This window comes from Equus quagga, chromosome 13, assembly GCF_021613505.1.
Source record: "Equus quagga isolate Etosha38 chromosome 13, UCLA_HA_Equagga_1.0, whole genome shotgun sequence".
In the NCBI taxonomy this organism is placed as follows: domain Eukaryota; kingdom Metazoa; phylum Chordata; class Mammalia; order Perissodactyla; family Equidae; genus Equus; species Equus quagga.
In genome coordinates, this window is record NC_060279.1 from 37,374,859 (window position 1) to 37,393,807 (window position 18,949).

The following is an 18,949-nucleotide window of genomic DNA, read 5'->3' on the forward strand; positions in this document are numbered from 1 at the left end:
TCAAAGCTACTCTTTTATCTTCTTCCTGGTTCCCTCATCAATGAGTCAAATAAATCTTTGACGTAAGTTAACAGATAACCTTAAGAATTGTGTTTTTCCTCTTCTCAACTTGCCTATATTGAAGACCACACACTAACGCTCTCCGCTTCCCTCGAACAGCAAATCCCCTGGCGGAACCAGCCCGTGAGTTCCCCTTGACCTGAACCTCCTTGAGGGCAGGGGACTGTGTAACTCCAGCCCACAGCGGACCAGCAACGGGCACCGAGAGGAGGTGGCCATTCTCAGCAGGAGTCCTCTCCGTGCCTTCCCGTAGTTAAGGACACCCTCTGCTCCAGTGGAACACCATCGTTCCGGCAGCTCAATCCCATTAGCAACATCAGGGACCTTATGACACACCAGTTGTGCTTCCTTCGGGAAGCCTTCCTTAACAAAAGCGAGAAACGATTCAACGGCTTCCTCCCTTGGCATATAATAGGCATTCAAAAATGTTTACTGAATAAATAAATAAAATTGAGGTTTTCTTCTAATTTCTGCAAGCTTAGCAAAAACTCAGTATGGTGTAGTGGTTAAGCTCCACTGGCTCTGGAATTTAAGTGTCTGGGAATAAATCACAGCCCTGCTCCCTACTAACCGGATCACATTAGGCAACTTACCTACCTTCTCTTTGCTTCATTGTTTTCATCTGAAATTAAGCACAACAACAGCAGTGACAACATCAATAACGAGAACAGTGCCTGACTCACAGAAAGCACTAGATGTATTTTAGCCCTTGTTATTGGTGGGGGGAAGAAATATCAAAGGGGACAGAATCAATCAAAACACAGATACTGATTAACTATAAGGAATTGCCTTATTTTTAAAAGGATATAAAAGTTACACATAAAAGTTAATGTCCCACTTAATTATTTTTATTTATTACAAAACAAAATAAAGGCAATACCTGCATATAATGGAAAAGAATTCAACCACTATCAAAGGGATAATAAAATGAAAAGTAAAATTCTCCTTTCCTTCCTTCCTTCTTCTCACTTCCTTCTGGAACAATTAAACCGTTGTTAAGGTTCTTCTATATTTGTCAAGAAAGTTTTAAAGAATCTAAAAGATTGCAGATAAAAAGAAACAGACATCATGCGTATATTTTAAAAATCTAATTGAGATCATATTACACAAACTGTTCCCTACCTTGTTTTTTTCACCTAATAAGATGTTGTGAGCATCAGCACACGACATAAAGCTCCCTCATTCTTTTTCACGTCTGCTTGGTATTCCACTGGGTGGCCACAGAATAATTCATTTAACGAGATGCCTATTGATGGACATTTGGGTTGCTAGAGGTTGAGACAACTAGTTAGCCATCTGGGGAAAAATATCAAATCTTAAATTCATTCCTTAAACTAAATAAATTTCAGGATGCTCAAAGATGTAAATATAAAAATGAAGCCAGAATGAATCATAGAATAATAATTTTTTAAATTGGAAGGCAACTTCTATCACTTTTTTAAAAACTGATTACACAATGATACACTTAATTATAAACAATTGAACAAACAAAAACCTTAGAAATGAAAATACCCCTTAGTCCTGCCACACAGAGAAAATAACTTTTAACAACTTGTTGTCTGTCCTTCCAAACTTTCAAGACATTTCTATGTATTTACATGTGTGTGAATTTTTTTAGTCATGATGTACATGGCAACGTGCATGACATCAGGTAGCCAGCAGGTGGCGCAAGAAGACAGCGTTACCGGCGCGGCTGGGCCCTGCAGCGGGCGGGGCTCCGCAGCCAGCTGGTGTCCTGTGCACTGTGGCCGGGTCACCACACGTCTGAGTCGGAGGATGTTCTGAGATGCAAATGGTACAGCAGAGACCTCAAAGCTCCTGTGTTTAGCTGAGCTCTAGTTCAGAGGGAGGGAGTCAATTTCTCAAAGCGTTCTTCTTATTGTAGCAGCAGTGCTAAGAGAAAGAACGAGGCTGGGATTCCTTGCTGTTTTTCCTTCCAGCATGGTCCTCTTTTCCACCTCTACTTCCACTCGTGTTGGTGTTTTATACTGCCACTTTCAGAAATTTTTTCATAGAATTTTTACTGATGTATCTGGAAATATTTTATTTTTTAAAATAAAAAGAAACAGCCAAGATGGATGTGTTGGCTACCTTAAAAACTCCACTCCTTAGGACGACTCTAGAAGGGGCAGCAAGCGCTGTGAGGGAAAGGGGGCCCCGCTATGCCCCGCCTCCCTCCCGGGTCATCCATCCCCACCCCCCGCCCCCCGCCACAGCCAGCATTCACTCACACTGGCCTGTCCACATAAATCCCTTCAAAAAAAGATTCACCGGATTCATCAAGGAGAGGCAGAGACAAGAACTAGAGGGACAATGATGCAGGCCTCAGAGACGGGGCTTGACCCCAACTGGGGAGAAGGATAGCACCAAAAACCAGATAGCAGTGGTGCTTCAAAGAGAAATAAATGTTTGCCAAGCAGATGCCACACCAGGCTGCTTCAGAGAACAGCAGTGTGTGGCTGAGACCGCGGTCTTGTCATTCCACTTCCTTTCTCTGTGCTGTCTGGCCCTCAGGTTACTTACCTACCAATAGGGACAATTACATACAACACTGAATTATGGTGAGAATCAAATATGATAATGTTTGTGAAAATGATATTTTAAACTGTAAACCACTGTTTTCAATAAAATCCACTAATTTTAAATAGTAAAGCCCGGTACACCAGGGCTACTGCAATATTTTTATTATCGTGAACTCAAATGGTTAATGAGGTAGGAAAATTTGAAACTGCCTAGGCTGAGGATGAGGAAATAATATCCACCTAAGAAAAACCCTGTGAGACACAGGCGCAGCTTTTTTTTTTTTCTCAACAGAAAGAAAAGTAAATAACATTCTACTGGGTAAACATTGCTAGCATTTGTGACATACACTTTTAAAAATCCCACATTGTGGTTGCAACCACAAGCTCTTTTCTCTTGCCTCAGTCTCAGATTTCACTAACAGAAAGGAGTGACTTTTACAACATTGGGCGTGGACGTAAACCCACTGCAGAACAATAAGCCAAGACCTGAATATTGAGGGTTGAATTCTGCTCCTGAAATTTGGAAAGGAAAGGTAATCTCGGGGCCACACTCACTTCCTCCTCAAGGTCCCCCCTGTGGCCAGTCGTATGTCTCTCATCTCTGTGACAGTCCCTCAGCACTGAGGAACTCAACTGGATTCTTTTGCTGTTTTAAAATTATTTTTCCTGATAAAATATATTAATTGTAGAAAAATTGGAAATCGGAGAAAAATGTAAAGATAGGGAAATGCTTACTCATAATCACTTCACCAGGAATGACTGCTGACGACATGTTAGTGCTCCCCGCTGGGTGTTATAGTATGCCCATGGATTTTTTTTTTTTTAGATATAATCCACACACCATAAAATTCACCCTTTTAAAGTGTACAATTCAGTAGGTTTTAGTGTGTTCACAAGTTTAACCATCACCACTATCTAACTGCAGAGCATGTCATCAACCCAAAAAAAGAAACCCTGTTCCCAGTAGCAGTCAGTCTCCATGGACCTGTGTCAATGGGTTTGCCTGTTCTGGGCATTGCATGTAAATGGAATCATACAGTACGTGGCCTTTTGTGAATGGTTGCTTTTACTTAACGTGTTTTCAAGGTTTATCCATGTTGTGGCATGCATCAGTACTTCATTCCTTTTGATGTGTGAATAATATTCCATTGTGTGGATCTACCATATTTTGTTTAACCATTCATCAGTTGATGGACATTTGGGCTCTTTCCACTTTTTGACTATTATAAATAATGCTTCTATGAACATTTGTGTACAAGTTTTTGTATAGACATATATTTTCAGTTTTCTTGGGTATATACCTAGGAGTAGAATTGCTGGGTCATATAGTAATTCTATGTTTAATTTTTTGAGGAACTTTCAAACTGTTTTCCAAGGCAGCTGCACTATTTTACATTCCCACCAGCAATGTATGAGTTCCAGTTTCTCCACATCCTCACCAACGCTTGTTATTGTCCATTTTAAAAATTATAGTTATCCTAGTAGGTGTGAAATAGTATCCTTTTGTGGTTTTCATTTGCATTTCTCTGATGACTAATGATGTTGGACATCTTTTTATGTGCTTATTAGCCATTTGTATATCTTCTTTGGAAAAATGTTTATCCAAATCCTCTGCCCATTTTTAAATTGTGTTGTCTTTTTATTGTTGAGTTGTAAGAGTTCTTTATATATTCTGGATATTAGAATCTTATCAGACATATGATTTGCAAATACTTTCTCCCATTCTGTGTATTGTCTTTTCTTTCTTGGTGGTGTCCCTCAGAGTACAAAAGTTTTTAATTTTGATGATGTCCAATTTATCTATTGTTTTCTTTGGTTGTTTGTACACTTGCAGTCATAGTTAAAAAAACTATTGCTTAATCCAAGGTCATGAAAATTTACATCTATGTTTTCTTTTAAGAGTTTTATAGGTTTAGCTCTTACATTTAGGTCTTTGACCCATTTTGAGTTAATTTTTGCATATGAAGTGAGGTAGGGGTCCAACTTCATTTGTTTGCATGTGGATATCCAGTTGTCCTAGTGCCATTTGTTGAAAAGACTATTCTCTCTCCATTTAATTGTTTTGGCATTCCTTTTGAAAATCAATTGCCCATAAATGTATGGGTTTGTTTCTGGATTCTCAATTCTATTCCATTGATCAACATCTCTCTCCTATGCCAGAATTGTAGCTTTGTAATAAGTTTTGAAATTGGGAAGTGTTAGTCCTTCAACTTTGTCCTTTTTCAACATTGTTTTGGCTATTCTGGGCCCCTTGCATTTCCACATGAATTTTACGATCAGCTTGCCAATTTATGCAAAAAATCCAGGTGGGATTTTGATAGAGATTGTGTTGAGTCTGTTGACCGATTTGGAGAGTATTGTGATCTTAACAATACTAAGTCTTCCAATTCATGAAAATAGGTATCTTTCCATTTATTTAGATCTTTAATTTCTTTCAACGACATTTTGTAGTTTTCAGTGCACAAGTCTTGCACTTCTTTAGTTATGTTTTGTTAAATTTCTAGGTGTTTTATTTCTTTTGATGCTATTGCCTATGGATTTTTAACATAGATGGGCTCTTATTATGGGTACCATTTTGTATTGGCTCTTTTCTTTTCAATTATATCATAGACATTTCCCCCTACTTATTAAGAATCTTTCTTCAACATCATTTTTAAGGCTACATATCAGTCCTTGAATGGTTACACTAATTTATTCAGCCATTCTGAAAGGGATATTTAGGTTCTTTACAATTTTTCCATTTTACAAATATTTCTGTAATAAATATTTCTATGCATCCTGCTATGTCTGCATTTCAGATTATTTCCTTATAAGTATTTGTGCATTCTTGTTCTCTCTTAATGGCCTTTATTTCTACTCTTCTGAGGTGTGAGACCCCATGAAATTTCAAATTCCGTGAGGCCCATTCCTCCTCTTTTGCAAATCCACATAGTCCTCAGGGACAGGCCTACAGCCTTGAGGTGGCTCCTTCAGGAAGCTCTCAGGGGTCCTAGACTGGGTCAGGTGCTTCTCATCTTACCCCACAGCACTGTCCTGACCTTGGCATAGTTCTCATCACTCAGCAATATAAATGCCTGGTACCTTGTTATACCTCCAGATCGTGAGGCCCAATAGGACAAGAGGTGGACATTTTTATACCTCTAGCCCTGGGTCTATAGGAGACCCTTAATAAATGTTTATCAAATGAGCAAGTCAGGTAGAACAAGGAGCTCAAGTTTCTAGACCAGACTAGGAATCTTCAGTCAAAGAATTATGGCCACTAGGTATTTGGAGTGGCCTGCAATGTGTGCCACACAGAAATTGTGGGCTGGAAAGGGCCCTTGAGGTTGCCTCATTCAGGAGTTTCCAAACCTCTTTTATGAGCACAATACATAATATTAGATAGACAGATAGATAGATAGATAAATAGGTAGATGGAGTAGAAAAGATGAAGTGGAGGAGATGGTGGAAATTGAAGTCCTGTCTGTGGAATTTTCCCAGTGGCCCAAGAGACCACAGTAAAACCAAGTTTGTAAAAATGACTGAACTAGTCCAGTATTTTTTTAAAGACCAGGGAAAGGGTGATCTTGAGCAGGAGAAGTCCCTTGTTCAAGGTCATGTAATTAGTGGCAGACTGGGAAAAGGGCTCCGATCTGATTCACAGAACATTCCTCTATTGAATCCAGCCTTTGAGAAGAACCTCAGAATCATCCCACATCCCTTCTGCAGGCATCTAAAATTCCACGAACCAAGATTCAATGTTTAGAGCAAAGTATTGTCCCCATGGAGCATATTTTAAAAGTAAAAATAATTCTACTGAAAAAGACGTAGAAAGCTGAGAAGTATGACATACTAAGCAACTGGGACAAGGCTTTACTGTGACATGACGAATTTCCTCTTTGGATTCCTAGGGGCCGCGACGTTACCAGAAATACCGATGTAGGGAGGGACACGTCTTTGAGGTTTCACTCTTGGGTGGCTCAGTGAAGCCTAGGAACAGTTCGTGGGGAGGGGGCACGTACAACCCCTCTTGCTGACTTCTTTACAGTATCTTCGTTCCCTCCCCTGCTGAATGGATCCTCAGCTTAAAAGGCAAGTCCAAACTCAGCATGGCACGTTTTCCGGGATCCTGCGTCTCTCCATGCCCTGCCCCCATCTCCTCCAATCCTACTCAAGGTCCCAACTTGCCCTGGCTAGACTGGGTGCTCTCCGAAGTCAGGGCTCGTGTCTTATGCATCTTTGTATCACCAGTACCAAAGGCGCAGGTCCTGGCACACAGTGGTGAGTTAAACGGTGTTTGATGAACCTACTGAAACCTCTAATCTCTAGGCTTTTATAAATAACTGTCCCGCAGGCTGGGTATTCATCCTCGCAAAATCACCTCAGAGGTGCTACCTCCTTCTCCGCCCCCACGAATCTCTCAGGCGACTCTCGATGCTTTCCTCTAGAGTTTTCCTTCCTCATATTTGTGCCCGGGACTAGCTCAGGGTCTGCAGAGAGCAAGTAAGTAGAACACCTCCTGAACCTCCGGAAATAGGCACGCTCCGGGGCCGAGTTTCTATGGCAACCATACAGGCAACCGGGCCTCCTCAGTACAGTTTCTCCTGGGAGGACCGGGACTTCAGTTGCCACGGGCGTCTCTATGGTTTCAACAGCCTAGAAGGACAAAAACGACACTTCCGGGAAGATGGCGGGGCACAAGTCAGATCTGGCACGTGTTTCCGCGGAGAGGACCCTGCAGTAACGGTAAGGGGCTACTGTCTCCTGAATGGTGGCAGTCTGAGCTAGGGCTCAGGAGCAGATGTGAGAGCAGCAGAGCAGTTTTACCCAAGTGAAACTGCGGCGGGGAGGCTGGAATTTAGACCCCAAGAGGAGGCCAGGGGAGGGGGTAGCCGGCTTTTTAGAACCGCTTAAGAAGAGTGGACCCGGGCCACTTCTCCAGAAAACTCAGGGTGACTGGAGAGGTGACAGCTCCTGAAAGCGTGCTCGCAGCTTTCACAAAGACTGCGGCGCACTGCCTGGGACCTAGTTGTTTCTGTCCGCAGTTATCCATTGTAAGTCCGTTAAAGCACTTCCCACCTGTGTCATTCAGTTCAACAAATAACGACTGAACGCAGTCTCGATTCCCGGCTCTGTATTAAGTGCACTAGGGTTGACGAATAAAGCCCCTCTCTGATTTCCAGGGCATATCGTTTCAAATTGCTGCTACAGGGATAGGCTGTGGTAAGACTTCACGGCAGAAAGCATAAAGAGCTGTGAGAGACTGAGGAGTGTAGTGATTAAGACCACCAGTTCTGGAATGCCTGAGATCTCGGATCCACCACCTACCAGTTATTTGATTTGGGCAAGTAACTAAGCCTCTCAGTGCCATTTCTTCATTTGTGAATTACACTAATAACATCTCCTTAATAGGGTTGTTGGGAGGATTAAATGAGATAATCTCTGTGAAGCAATTAGCAACAGGCAGGCATTGAGTAAATGCGTAAGTGTTGAATGATGTTGTTGTTATAATTATTGAAATCTGGAGCTGACAGATGAGAGAGAACTGAGAAGAGGCAGAGTTTTGAGGTGGCCTTAAAGGCGTCAGTGTTTGAATTTTACTTCTCTTACAGTATCAAGAAGCAAGATAGGATCATTTCTTCACTCAGTGCTTTTCTCTTGGGATTCTGAAGGTATCAGTTATGTTTTCAGGTAATTGTCCTTCACAGTAGAAATGTGAACAGAAACATAAGTCATTCTGAATTTGCTAGTGTTCACACCTAATCAGACTGGTCATCATTCTTAAGCCTAATATATAACGTTTAGGAGGGGTTACTTAATGATGTGTCTGATTTTTTAAAGCATACTTGCTTAAACACATGTGAAAGTTTTATCCTTCAGAGCTGGCACTTTGGATTACTCCAGTAGTGCCATTAATCAGCTTTCAAAATGGTCTGCGATTCCTGCGATAAATGATCTTAGTACAAGTTAACTTCAGTGAGTCACGTCAGCAGTGGTCACCCTAGTTTTGAATGTCTGTATGATAATCCATCTTAACCATTTCAGAGGCAAATTTGGTGTATAAATAAGTTGGAGACTGCCATTATGGGGGTCCAAGAGGAGGAACATCTGAATGTCTATAAAGAACTCCACCTAGTTGGTGATATCATCAAAAGGGCCACTTCAGATTTGGGCAGCCTAGGCTCGTTCCAGCTCCATCTCTTAGTAGCTGTGTAACCCAGGCAAGAAACCCAGGGCTGCTTTCCTTGTTTGTAAATAAGGATAATACCGATCTCAGAACTGTCAGGATTAAATAAGACAATATGACGATATTTCCAGTCCACCTGTTATGCATTAAATGCTCAAGAAAAGCGCCTTTCTTACGCTAGACAGTTTCAAAAGGGGTGCTCCAAAAAGACTGAAAGACAGCAGCAATGGGGACGAGGTCTGTAGCCCCCACACCGAGGAGACAGTGTAAATGCTGGGCATGGGTATGGGATATGGACTCTGTTAAGTACCGTTATCTTATAACTAAGGTTAACAAGTACGTCATTGCTTTGTTTTTCATGGTAATAATCGTGGGAGATAGTATCATGTAGTGGTAAAGAGTGGAGACTCTGCAGACAAGCGGCCTGGGTTTGAGTTCTGCACACATTAGCTGTGTGACCTTTGAGCAAGTCACCTAACTTCTTTAGGCCTTGGTTTTCTCATTTGTGAAAAAGAAATAATACTTTTCTGAACGTGAAGTTCAGGAATTCTTCCTGGGCTGGGAAGATTAAATGAAATAATCCACGTAAAGCTTTAGCACAGCCTAGCATGTGGTGAGCTCTCCATAAATTTCGGTATTATTATTAATACCAGTCCTCCTTGACTTTTTGACATGTTGATGTTGACCTCTCTGTGGTCAGACAGGGAGCTCCCCAAGGACCAGGCCTCCTTCCTCTGTCTCTGCCGCAGGTTCAGGAAAGAATTCTTATTTGAGCAGTCAGGATGGAGTTGATGGATGACTTGGGCACTTTTCCTTTCCTCTTAAAGGGATGATGGTGACCTCCTCTTCTCTAATGAGGGCCTGAGGACAGTGACTCTTCTCACCATGAGTGTCACCCCGGAGGTCAAGAGTCGTGGGATGAAGTTTGCTGAGGAGCAGCTGCTAAAGCACGGATGGACTCAAGGTGATCCCCGTGGGGCCCCTTCCACATCCTGCCAACTCCCTGCCTACTGCCCAAGGGAGAGGCAGCATCCTGGATTACCCCCATGTGGTCCATTCAGTTGGAGGAGGAAAAGCGAGTTTAAAGGGAAATTTGCAGAAGAAAATTTCTGACTTTTCCAGAAAAGGGAAGAATGGAAGAAATTTGACAGTGAATAGTGAGAAAGAAGTGGCTGGGAGGACTGGGAGAGGGAGAAAGTGACATGACCTCTGTCCTGAAAGAATTATGAAGGAAAAGATAGTCTGGGCTCAGACAGAGGCAGGGGGAACTGCCCGGAGTGGGCTTCCAAGAGGGACAGGGCTTGCCCAATGCTAGGTGTGTGGAATGGCAAGCAGTGGCATGTGTTGGGGGTGCCATGTGAGGGCTGGGGGCAGGCAGCAGAATAAGCCGAGTCACTCACTGTCTTCTGCAGGCAAAGGCCTGGGCCGGAAGGAGAATGGCATCACCCAGGCCCTCAGGGTGACACTGAAGCAGGACAATCATGGGGTAAGATTGGACAGGCTGAGGGAGGTCAGTGTGGACGGGAGAGAGGAACCCTTGAGGATGGGGGGGGGAAGGGGACAGGTCCTGAGTTCATACTTCTTCCCCTGGCAGGTGGGACACGACCCTGCCAAGGAGTTCACAAACCACTGGTGGAATGAGCTCTTCAACAGGACTGCGGCCAGCCTGGTAGTGGAAACTAGGGAGGTATGAGCTCTAATAGATGGGCACATGAAACATGAGGGCCTGGGACCCATGGGGGGAGGGAGACATGGCACGTCACCCACTCACTGATACTTCCCCACAGGATGGAGTACAGATAAGGCGCCTTTCTAAGGAGACCACCCATCGTAATCATCCCAAGCCCAACTTGCTGTATCAGAAGTTTGTGAAGGTATTAGAGGCTGCGGGTGAGAGGGTCCATCCTTTTTTCCTTCCCTGGTCTCCCCTGGGGCCTGAACAATTGCCTTGTATGCCCTACCTGTTCTCAGGACTGTCCTAACATAGTGGAATCCTGTGACCGACCTCACTGTTGCTTCCTTAGACTGCCCAGACCCTCAGCAAGAATGGCAATCTTCGGGTTGCATGGATCCCTGCCATCTGCTGATGGGGCAGCAGTAGGGAGTGGGAGCAGGGACACAGTCAGGAGCTGCCAGGGCAGGGCAGGGAGCGGGTGTCTAATTCAGAGGACTCAGAAGCCAGGAGAGACCTGAGAGATCATCTGGCCCATCCTCCTTATTTTGCACACGTGGCCAAAAGTGGGGCAAGTGTCTTGCTGTAGAGCCCATGGCTGGCTAGCAGTGGCAGACAAGACTAGAAACCAGGTCTTCAGACTCCTGCTTCCAGCATACCAAGAGACGGGAGCTGACATTTACTGATCATCTGTATGTGCTAAGGGCTCCACATGTTATCTAGCAAATCTGTCCCATTTCTCTTCATCTCTCTGGCCATCTTCTACCCTAGTTCAAACCATCATCTCCTGCTTAATTTCTTTCACAGCCTAGTAACCAGACTCCTCACCTCTAGTCTCACTCCCCACCCCAATCCTCCACAAAGCATCCAGTGTTCTCGCTAAAACACGGTTCATTGTCACTGGCTCCTTTTTGACTTAGGATGACACTGTCTAGATTTATCGGACTGGCTCCTGTGGCCCTTCATGCCCATCCCTGCCTTCTTCTCTAGCTTCATCCCTTGCCACTTCCCTCAGGACCTCTACACTGTGGCCAGATGGAATCTGATTCTTTTCTTTGAAGGTACCATTTTCTTTCACCTTCACGTTTTTGCACATGCTATTTCCCCTGCTGGGGACACACTGCTCCCTTTCCCCCTCTATCTGCTGACTTTTTCTTGTCTTCCAGAGCTCAGCTACTTCAAGAACCTATTCCCCAAACCCTGCAGTCCAACTTGGGTACCTTTCCTTTAGCACAGGCAACACTTGCATCACAATTGCCTCTGTTCTGCCATCGTCCTTTCCCCCTCATCATGTCGATTCCATCTGGGCTGGACCCCTCTCATTCTTGTTCCACTCTGCATCCCCAACCACTTGGCCCATAGGTTGTCAGTTAATCTGGTTAAATAAAGTACTGTGCATAGGTATGGGGGTGTGAGAAGTGCCATCTTTATTGTCAGATGGCCACCAGGGGGCACTTGTCCCACTGTGAAGACCTGATGACCTAGAGCACTTCTTCCTCCCTTCTTTTGCCCACTAGCTATTGGTGAGCCAGGGAGGCCCCACCCCCCCAGGCAACTGCCGCCCACTTCCTGCCCAAGTTGAAGTATGCAGTTTGGCACATCTCTCTGAGGGTCTGTAAGGAGTGACATTGGGGGCTGGCAAATTTGTGTCTATGCCTAAATTCGTGGGGGACTTCCAGGAGGGAAGGGGGATGGCAGTGGTGTTTCGTGGGCCTTGTCCACCCCCATAATCCCTCCTTCTAGACGGCCACACTGACTTCAGGTGGGGAGAAGCCAGACAAGGACTCGGAGAGCTGCAGTGATGACGACAACCGGGGGCCCGAGCCTCCAAAGATGTGAGACTTCATTTTAGCGCTGGGGGCACGTGGGAGGAGATGTCTTCAAATCTCAAGACAAAGGACCAAATCTAATGCTTGAGTGTGGGTTTCTTCGGGGTGGAACCATGCGTACTAATATTTGTATCCCCAACACCTAGAAAAGTGCCAGGTCCTGAATAGGAACTCAGTGTAAAAGGAGTGTTTTAGAGGGGAGGAGAGGTCCAGCCTTTCCACCAGATCTGTTTGTAATTCCTGATCTCCCCATTCTCCCAACAGTCTGACCGATGAGATGCTGCTCCAGGCCTGTGAGGGGCGAACAGCACACAAGTAAGTAGTGTTTAGCTCCTTGGGCTCCCTTTTCTTCCCATCCCAAGCCCACCCTTGAGGAGGGCCTGTGCCTAGGGAAATAATTCCTACTGTCTGCCCATTGCTGAAGCTGCCTGAAGATAGGCAGCTCCTCCCCTACCAACTTTCCCTCCAGTCTCAAGGATTAAGCATATTTTCCCTGATACCTCGCTCTGACCTTGGCCCCATCTGTTTCAGGGCTGCCCGTCATGGGATCACGATGAAGGCTAAACTTGCTCGGTTAGAGGCCCAGGAGCAGGCCTTCCTGGCTCATCTCAAAGGCCAGCACCTTGGGACTCCTCACCTGCAGTCTGAGAGCAAGCCCCCCCAAAAAAAGAAAAAGAAAAGGAAGCAGAAGGAGGAGGAAGAGGCTACAGCAACTGAAAGGAATGCAGAAGAAGAGTACCCAGAACACACTGATCAGAGCATCAGGAAAAGCAAGAAGAAAAGACATCATCAAGAAAAGGTCTCAGAGGAGAGAGAGGGAACAACCATAGGGAATGAGGAAGAAGAGGACGCAGGAGCAAGTGGGCCTGGGGAATTGAAGAGCAGAGAACATCAGTCTATCAGGAAAAGGAAGAAGAAGCAGCACCATGAAGAGGAGGAGGAAAAGGCTGCAGGTGCGGTCAGGACAGAGGAGGAAGAGAGCAGAGCATACCCTGACCCACATAGCACAGGCAAGAAGAGGCGGCAGCATGAGGAGGAGGCGGCTGTTACAGGTGGTGGGACCAGGGAAGCAGAAGGCAGAGCACGTGGCGATCGGAAAAGCAGGAGAAGTAAGAAGAAAAGACAGCGGCATCAGGAGGAGGAGATCTTGGATGTAAGGGATGAAGGAGATGAGGAGGATGGCAGGACTGGGGAAGTGGAGAGCACTAGCTCAAGCAGCAGAAGTAAGAAGAGGCGGTGGCAGCAGCCAGAGGAAAGAGCTGGAGGCAGCACTGACCAGAGAGCAAAAAAGAAGAAACAGAAGAAGAGAGACTGACAGTCAGGTCAAGGTGGGGCTCAATCGATTCCTCTTCAGGAGTTGAAGCCTCAGAGACCTGAGTCGGTGCAGGCCTTCTGCACCCTCGGGGAGGAGTCCCTCCCAGGGAGGAAACAGCTCAGGAACACCAGTCACCATGCCTTAGGTGAGGGAACGGGCAGGGTCCCCTCTGCAGCTTCTAACCCAGAGAGCGTCAACTCAAGTGCCTATTTCAGGGCTGCCCATCTTGGGATCACAAGGAAGGCTAAGCTTGCTCGGTTAGAGGCCCAGGAGCAGGCCTTCCTGGCTTACCTTGGCAGCCAAGGGACAAGGAGTGCTTAGGGCTGTGGGAACAGAAATGCAGATACCCTTTGAAGGGGGATCCTTGCTATAAGAAGCTGAAAATGTAGACTTATGTGAAATGTAATGGTATCTAAATATTGTGAAGGCTAAGAAAAACATACACATTTAGGTCTCTGGGCTGCATTCATCCCATAGGTTGCCAGTTTCTAACACTATACCAAATGATTGCATAAACATCAGCTTGGGCTCCTGTCTATAATAAAGTCCTGACTGGCATCTCCATTTCCCAGTCTGGGAACATCCTGAATACAAAGTAGAGTTTCCTTGGACTCCTTTGAAGAAATGCCTTCTGTTAACCTCCTGTCATCTTGCTACTCTGTTAAGCAGAAGGAGAAAGCTTAGAGAACCTCCTTCAGCTCCCTGTTTCCCTAATGGGTAAGAGTCTCGTGTGGGTAAAGGAGAGCACACCCCACTTGGGAGCCTCTTTCAGCATCTGAAAGTCAGTTTTCATTGTCCCCAATGCCAGAGCAACCTCTCTTGCCTCTTCTGTTCCCCTAGAGATATGGCACCTCGTCTCCAGTGTTGCTTTCTGGCTCCCGCCACCCATTAACCTTTATTGCCGGAAGAGCTGCCAGGACGCCACAGTTCTGGGAGAGAGAGGCACTAAGTCTTTATTGGGAAGAATGCCCACCCACCTTCCCTCATTGCAGACGATAGACACACTCAGTGTCAGGGTAGGGTGGCAGATTCAGCTGGTACTTCTTTTCCAGAGCAGGTGGCACGAAACGACCCCCCAGGTAGTGGTAGCGACCAGTAAAGTGGGTTGCAGACTTTTTGGGTGCTGTCAGGGAGATGAGCAAATCTGGCTGGATCCCTCCAGAGTTTCCTTTCTCCACATCCCAGCCTAAAAAGAGGGTGGTATTCAGGAAGAGCAGAAGAGGCCAGATGTCTGGTCTCCTTCCATACTTTCCTCTACCCTAGTCCTAAGGAAGTGGGAAGCTCCTCTGTGTTCCCACCTGAGGAACTCGCATCCTTGCAGCTCCACGTACCCCTGTGCTTTGGTCTCTTGGAGCTAATGTGTGAAGGGAACTCCTGAAGTCTTTGCTCCCCAGCCCTACTGTGGGATCCATAGGCTGTGTTCTGCCCCTCTAGACTCAACTCATTTTAGACTTGGTCTGAGCCTTGGGTCAACAATCAGGACTCCTAGGTACCTACCTCAAGACAGGGCAGGGCCCCAATCCCCCCAACCTCCTTGGACCCAGCACCTGAGGGAATGTCGATGCTGGCAATGGGCACAGTGAGTCCATTCAGGACACTCAGGATGCTGCGAAATGGCTCCCGAACGTCACCCTTGAAGCTGAAGCCAAAAATGGCATCTACGACCAGCTCATAGAGTTCATCAATCAGCATGGACTGTGGTGGAACAGAAAAAGGAAAGGATGCAGAGCCAGCAGCTGCACAAAGAGCCCTTAACAGAAGAGGGTTGTCCTCTGCACCCAGAGACTATTCAGAGAGGCACAAAGGTAATTTTCTCTCATTCAGATGGCACTCTGAGGCCTAGAGTTAAGTGCAAGTTGGTCACTGATCCAGGCCAAGCTGAGTCCAGACACATTTTCTGTTCTGAGTGCCTGCCAGCCCTTGGGGAGGCTACAGTGTGGGACAGCCTGAGACTGGGAGTCAGGAGGGCCATGATCTGGTTCTGTGACTTTGGACAAACCACTTCTCTGCACCTCAGTCTCTTCATCTGTAAAATGTGTTAAGAAATTTAAAAAAACAAAACAAGTTCTCAATTTCCCACCCCTAAATCCATGCATCTGCAGAAAGGGTCAAGGATGAGGCAGTCACTTCAGCCCCTAAAGGGGGCAGATAATGTGTTTACTGCATGCTGGAGGCAGAGGAACTGACTAGAGGGAAAGGAGTGCCCAGGGGAGATGAAGGGGACAGGAAGCTTTAGAGAGGGGGTGTTGGGACTCCGGGAGCACACCTTGAGGAGGAGAAGGCTCTTACACTGCTTCTATTCACAGAACATACTTCAGGCACCTTCTGTGCCAGACACTATCCCTACCCTGTAAGAGCTTATTGGGTAAAGAGGAAGATAAATGAGCGCAGCCTGGAAACGAGGGAAGAGCAGAACACAGGCAGTGGTTATTGTGGAGGAGGCCACTAAACTGGAGCCACCTACCTCTGGGGGCATTTCACCAAGGAAAGGGATGTCCATTTTCTGACACTGGGTCACCAGTGCAGTGAAGAGTGGCTTGTTAGGCCTTTTGGGGTAATAGATGGTTGGCTGGTAGCCCTACGAGGAAAGGAAAGGGGTAATTCAAGCCCAGATCCTAGAAACCTCACGCCCACCCCCCCACAGCCCTTCCCCAAATACTTACAAAGAGTTTGAGGTGTCGAGCACAGACCAGGCCATCTCCTCCATTATTCCCAGGGCCACAGACGACCAGGACAGTAGGGGGGCTCCTGGACATGGACGTTGGTGGATAGGCCTGAAGGCAGAGTCAAAGGGGATTCAGAGGGGCTTTGGGCACTAAGAGCCCAGGCTTGGTCCAGCTTACCCTCCCACTCCGTTGTGCCTAGGCCAGGGGGCTTGCACAGTGACTCGTCCCAAAGGTCGAGAGTTGCACCACTGACCTTGGCAATGGCTGTGGCGCAGCTCAGCCCAGCCAGCTCCATCAGTTGGTCCACGCTGAACTGGTACTCGTTAAAAAGCTCCTCGTCCACGGCCTGGGCCTCCTCCTGGCTGAGGAAAGCCACAGCCTGAGTCCCCGCCCCGCCGCGCAGCAGTGCCGCCCCGATCCCGCCCCCGGGAGTACAGCAGGCCAACCCCGTCCCGTGTCCCGCGTGCCCGCCCGCAGCCTCGCCTACCTCAGGTACTTCACCCCCGTGCTCGCCATGATCCCTGCGTCCCCGCGGCCGCCCGAGCTCAGGCGCCGCGGCTCCCACCACGTGGGTCCCGTGCGACAGACGCCGGCCTGGACTCTGACGCGCGACAGGCGCGAGCCCGCAACCAGCAGCCCGAGCCCCAGCAGCGTCCGCAGCCCGGACATCCAGCTCGCAGAGCGCGCGCCCCCGACCCGGCCTCCCGCCCCAGCGCATGCGCGGCTCCTCGCCTCGTCCCCGAGAGGCCGGGCCCTCGCGCCCCTGCCGGAAGCGGTCCTGGCGCGGGCGCCGAGCGGGTGTTTTCTTCCGGCACTTCCAGCCTGCGTCCCAGCCCTTCCCGAGAGTGTGTACGTATTGCCTCACACGTCCAGGTGGGCCAGGAGCGCTTTGCTCCCAACCGCCCTTTGACGATAGTTGGTCATGTTTAGCATGGCGGTTAACCTGAGGCCCTGCCCTCCCACTTACTAGCTGAGTGAGCTTGGACGCTTTTGGTTTCGATTTCCTGTCGGTGAAACGGGAATACTAGTACACACTTCACAGGGTAGTAATGCAGGTAAAGCCGTCGACAGCGCCTCGTACGTAGAGCACGATAAATTAAGCTAATTTTTTACACTACTGTGTTTTGTATAACTTCGGACCCCTCTCCCCACTACGTTAGTTTCCCCTCTTTACCGGGATAGCACGCCATATTCTCTAATCATACGTAATATTTCTCCCTCTTTATGGAGATAGAAAATTGTAAACTCTAAATAGGTTGAATATGCTACGGTTAAAAATGTAGTTGAAACCATAGACTCCATGTCACAAAAATATTTCAAGAAAAACCTGGAGAGAAAGACTTAAATTTTTTACCCAAGACACACTCTCGTAGGGTTAAGGGAGAAGTCTGCAGAATAACAAACCAGTTACCATCAAGGCACTAAAATGAAGATGAGTATCAAGGTGGGGTGAAGGTCCTATTTTTTTTTTTTTTTTTTTTTAAGATTTTATTTTTTCCTTTTTCTCCCCAAAGCCCCCCAGTACATAGTTGTGTATTCTTCGTTGTGGGTTCTTCTAGTTGTGGCATGTGGGACGCTGCCTCAGCGTGGTCTGATGAGCAGTGCCATGTCCGCGCCCAGGATTCGAACCGACGAAACACTGGGCCGCCTGCAGCGGAGCGTGCGAACTTAACCACTCGGCCACGGGGCCAGCCCCATGAAGGTCCTATTTTTATGCTATATTTATTCTTTTTCTGTTTCATGAATTGCATTCCTGGCTAGTTCACTGAGAAAGGCAAGAACAAGCCCTGCTTTTAACTACTCCTCTGATGTCTCCTTTTTAATTATAGGAGGTTTCTCATTTCCTATAAGATATACCCTTAGCCTCCAGCTATGCTTGTTTTACATGTTTGTTGTGAGAAATTCAATTTATCGGACTGTGATTGTGGTGGAAAATTGTTTTTGTTAGACTGTGTTTGTGGTTGGAAACAGTTTATTCATCTAAATTGTAATGTACGGTGTATGTTACAACTGGATAATCTTATCAAAGGCCTCATTAACTTTGTTTTATAACTTCACCAGTATATAAGCAGCTTCACTTTTATATATTAGTCAAGTCGAGACTCCCTTCAGGCCTATTTGAGAAGATAAGTTTGGTGATTATGAAGATTCATTTCTAAAATGCGATGTGAAGTGTGTTTCTTTGACATAAATAACATTTTGAATACTTATATGTGCCAAGTACTAACGTGAATCATTTCATTTTATCCTCACAGCAACCCTGTTGTTATTCCCATTTTACAGATGAGAAAACCGTCTCAAAGATGTTGAATGACATGCCTAATGATACAGTGATAGCTGTAGGTGGAGCTAGGATCCAAGTAGCTTGACTCAGAGTCTGCGCTCTGAAGTGTTATTTTATACTGAACTGCCCTCCCCAAATGCAGACATATGTAATTAAAGGGATGTTGCTGCTAGCATTTTGATGAGGTGTAACTATAGAATAGTAACACAAAACATATCCCACCACACACACCCAGAATTTATAAAACAACCAAATAAGGGCTGTCCCCAGGAAGGCAGTGCCCAAGATGTAGTCCACCTTGTTGCTGCTGCCTTTCTGACGTTTGGAGTTTTCTTGGGGAAATGTCTTCAAAACCCCTTTAGGAAGGGCACGTGGATGGAGCGCCTGCTGAGTTCCAAATGCGTTACATATGTTATCTAATTTAATCCTGTTGAT

General features: G+C 46.4%; 2 protein-coding genes across 5 annotated transcripts; one reads left to right on the forward strand and one right to left on the reverse strand.

Moving 5' to 3' along the window:
- The first annotated feature begins 7,210 nt into the window (after positions 1 to 7,210).
- Positions 7,211 to 14,159, forward strand: LOC124250914 (G patch domain-containing protein 4). Of its 4 annotated transcripts, none has more exons than XM_046683213.1 (9): positions 7,220 to 7,307; positions 7,745 to 7,905; positions 9,576 to 9,712; positions 10,161 to 10,234; positions 10,343 to 10,435; positions 10,536 to 10,622; positions 12,164 to 12,255; positions 12,514 to 12,564; positions 12,781 to 14,159. In XM_046683213.1, exons 3-9 carry the CDS (start codon positions 9,634 to 9,636, stop codon positions 13,562 to 13,564), a joined length of 1,260 nt encoding a protein of 419 aa, XP_046539169.1. In that variant the 5' UTR covers positions 7,220 to 7,307; positions 7,745 to 7,905; positions 9,576 to 9,633; the 3' UTR covers positions 13,565 to 14,159. The 4 variants fall into 4 exon arrangements, with proteins under 4 accessions (XP_046539168.1, XP_046539169.1, XP_046539167.1 ...); XM_046683211.1 differs by lacking the exon at positions 7,745 to 7,905 and adding an exon at positions 8,174 to 8,252 and having other exon boundaries at positions 7,231 to 7,307; XM_046683214.1 differs by lacking the exon at positions 7,745 to 7,905 and adding an exon at positions 8,174 to 8,233 and having other exon boundaries at positions 7,231 to 7,307.
- A 332-nt stretch (positions 14,160 to 14,491) lies between these two features.
- On the reverse strand, positions 14,492 to 17,054 carry NAXE (NAD(P)HX epimerase). Its single transcript, XM_046683215.1, has 6 exons — positions 16,718 to 17,054; positions 16,484 to 16,592; positions 16,228 to 16,338; positions 16,029 to 16,142; positions 15,112 to 15,259; positions 14,492 to 14,750 (listed from the first exon to the last, which is right to left on the reverse strand). The coding sequence occupies exons 1-6, from the start codon at positions 16,897 to 16,899 to the stop codon at positions 14,548 to 14,550; spliced, it is 867 nt and encodes a 288-aa protein (XP_046539171.1). The 5' UTR covers positions 16,900 to 17,054; the 3' UTR covers positions 14,492 to 14,547.
- Between the last annotated feature and the right edge of the window lie 1,895 nt (positions 17,055 to 18,949).

Excerpts from the sequence above, each read along its gene's own strand:
- LOC124250914 (XM_046683212.1), top strand. The coding sequence starts at position 9,634 with ATGAGTGTCACCCCGGAGGTCAAGAGTCGTGGGATGAAGTTTGCTGAG. Across the intron at positions 10,436-10,535 it reads TGGTAGTGGAAACTAGGGAG|GATGGAGTACAGATAAGGCG; the intron begins GTATGAGCTCTA and ends ACTTCCCCACAG. Across the intron at positions 12,256-12,513 it reads GGGCCCGAGCCTCCAAAGAT|TCTGACCGATGAGATGCTGC; the intron begins GTGAGACTTCAT and ends TTCTCCCAACAG.
- NAXE (XM_046683215.1), bottom strand. The coding sequence starts at position 16,899 with ATGTCCGGGCTGCGGACGCTGCTGGGGCTCGGGCTGCTGGTTGCGGGC. Across the intron at positions 16,339-16,483 it reads GCGCCACAGCCATTGCCAAG|GCCTATCCACCAACGTCCAT; the intron begins GTCAGTGGTGCA and ends CTCTGCCTTCAG. Across the intron at positions 16,143-16,227 it reads CTCGACACCTCAAACTCTTT|GGCTACCAGCCAACCATCTA; the intron begins GTAAGTATTTGG and ends CTTTCCTCGTAG.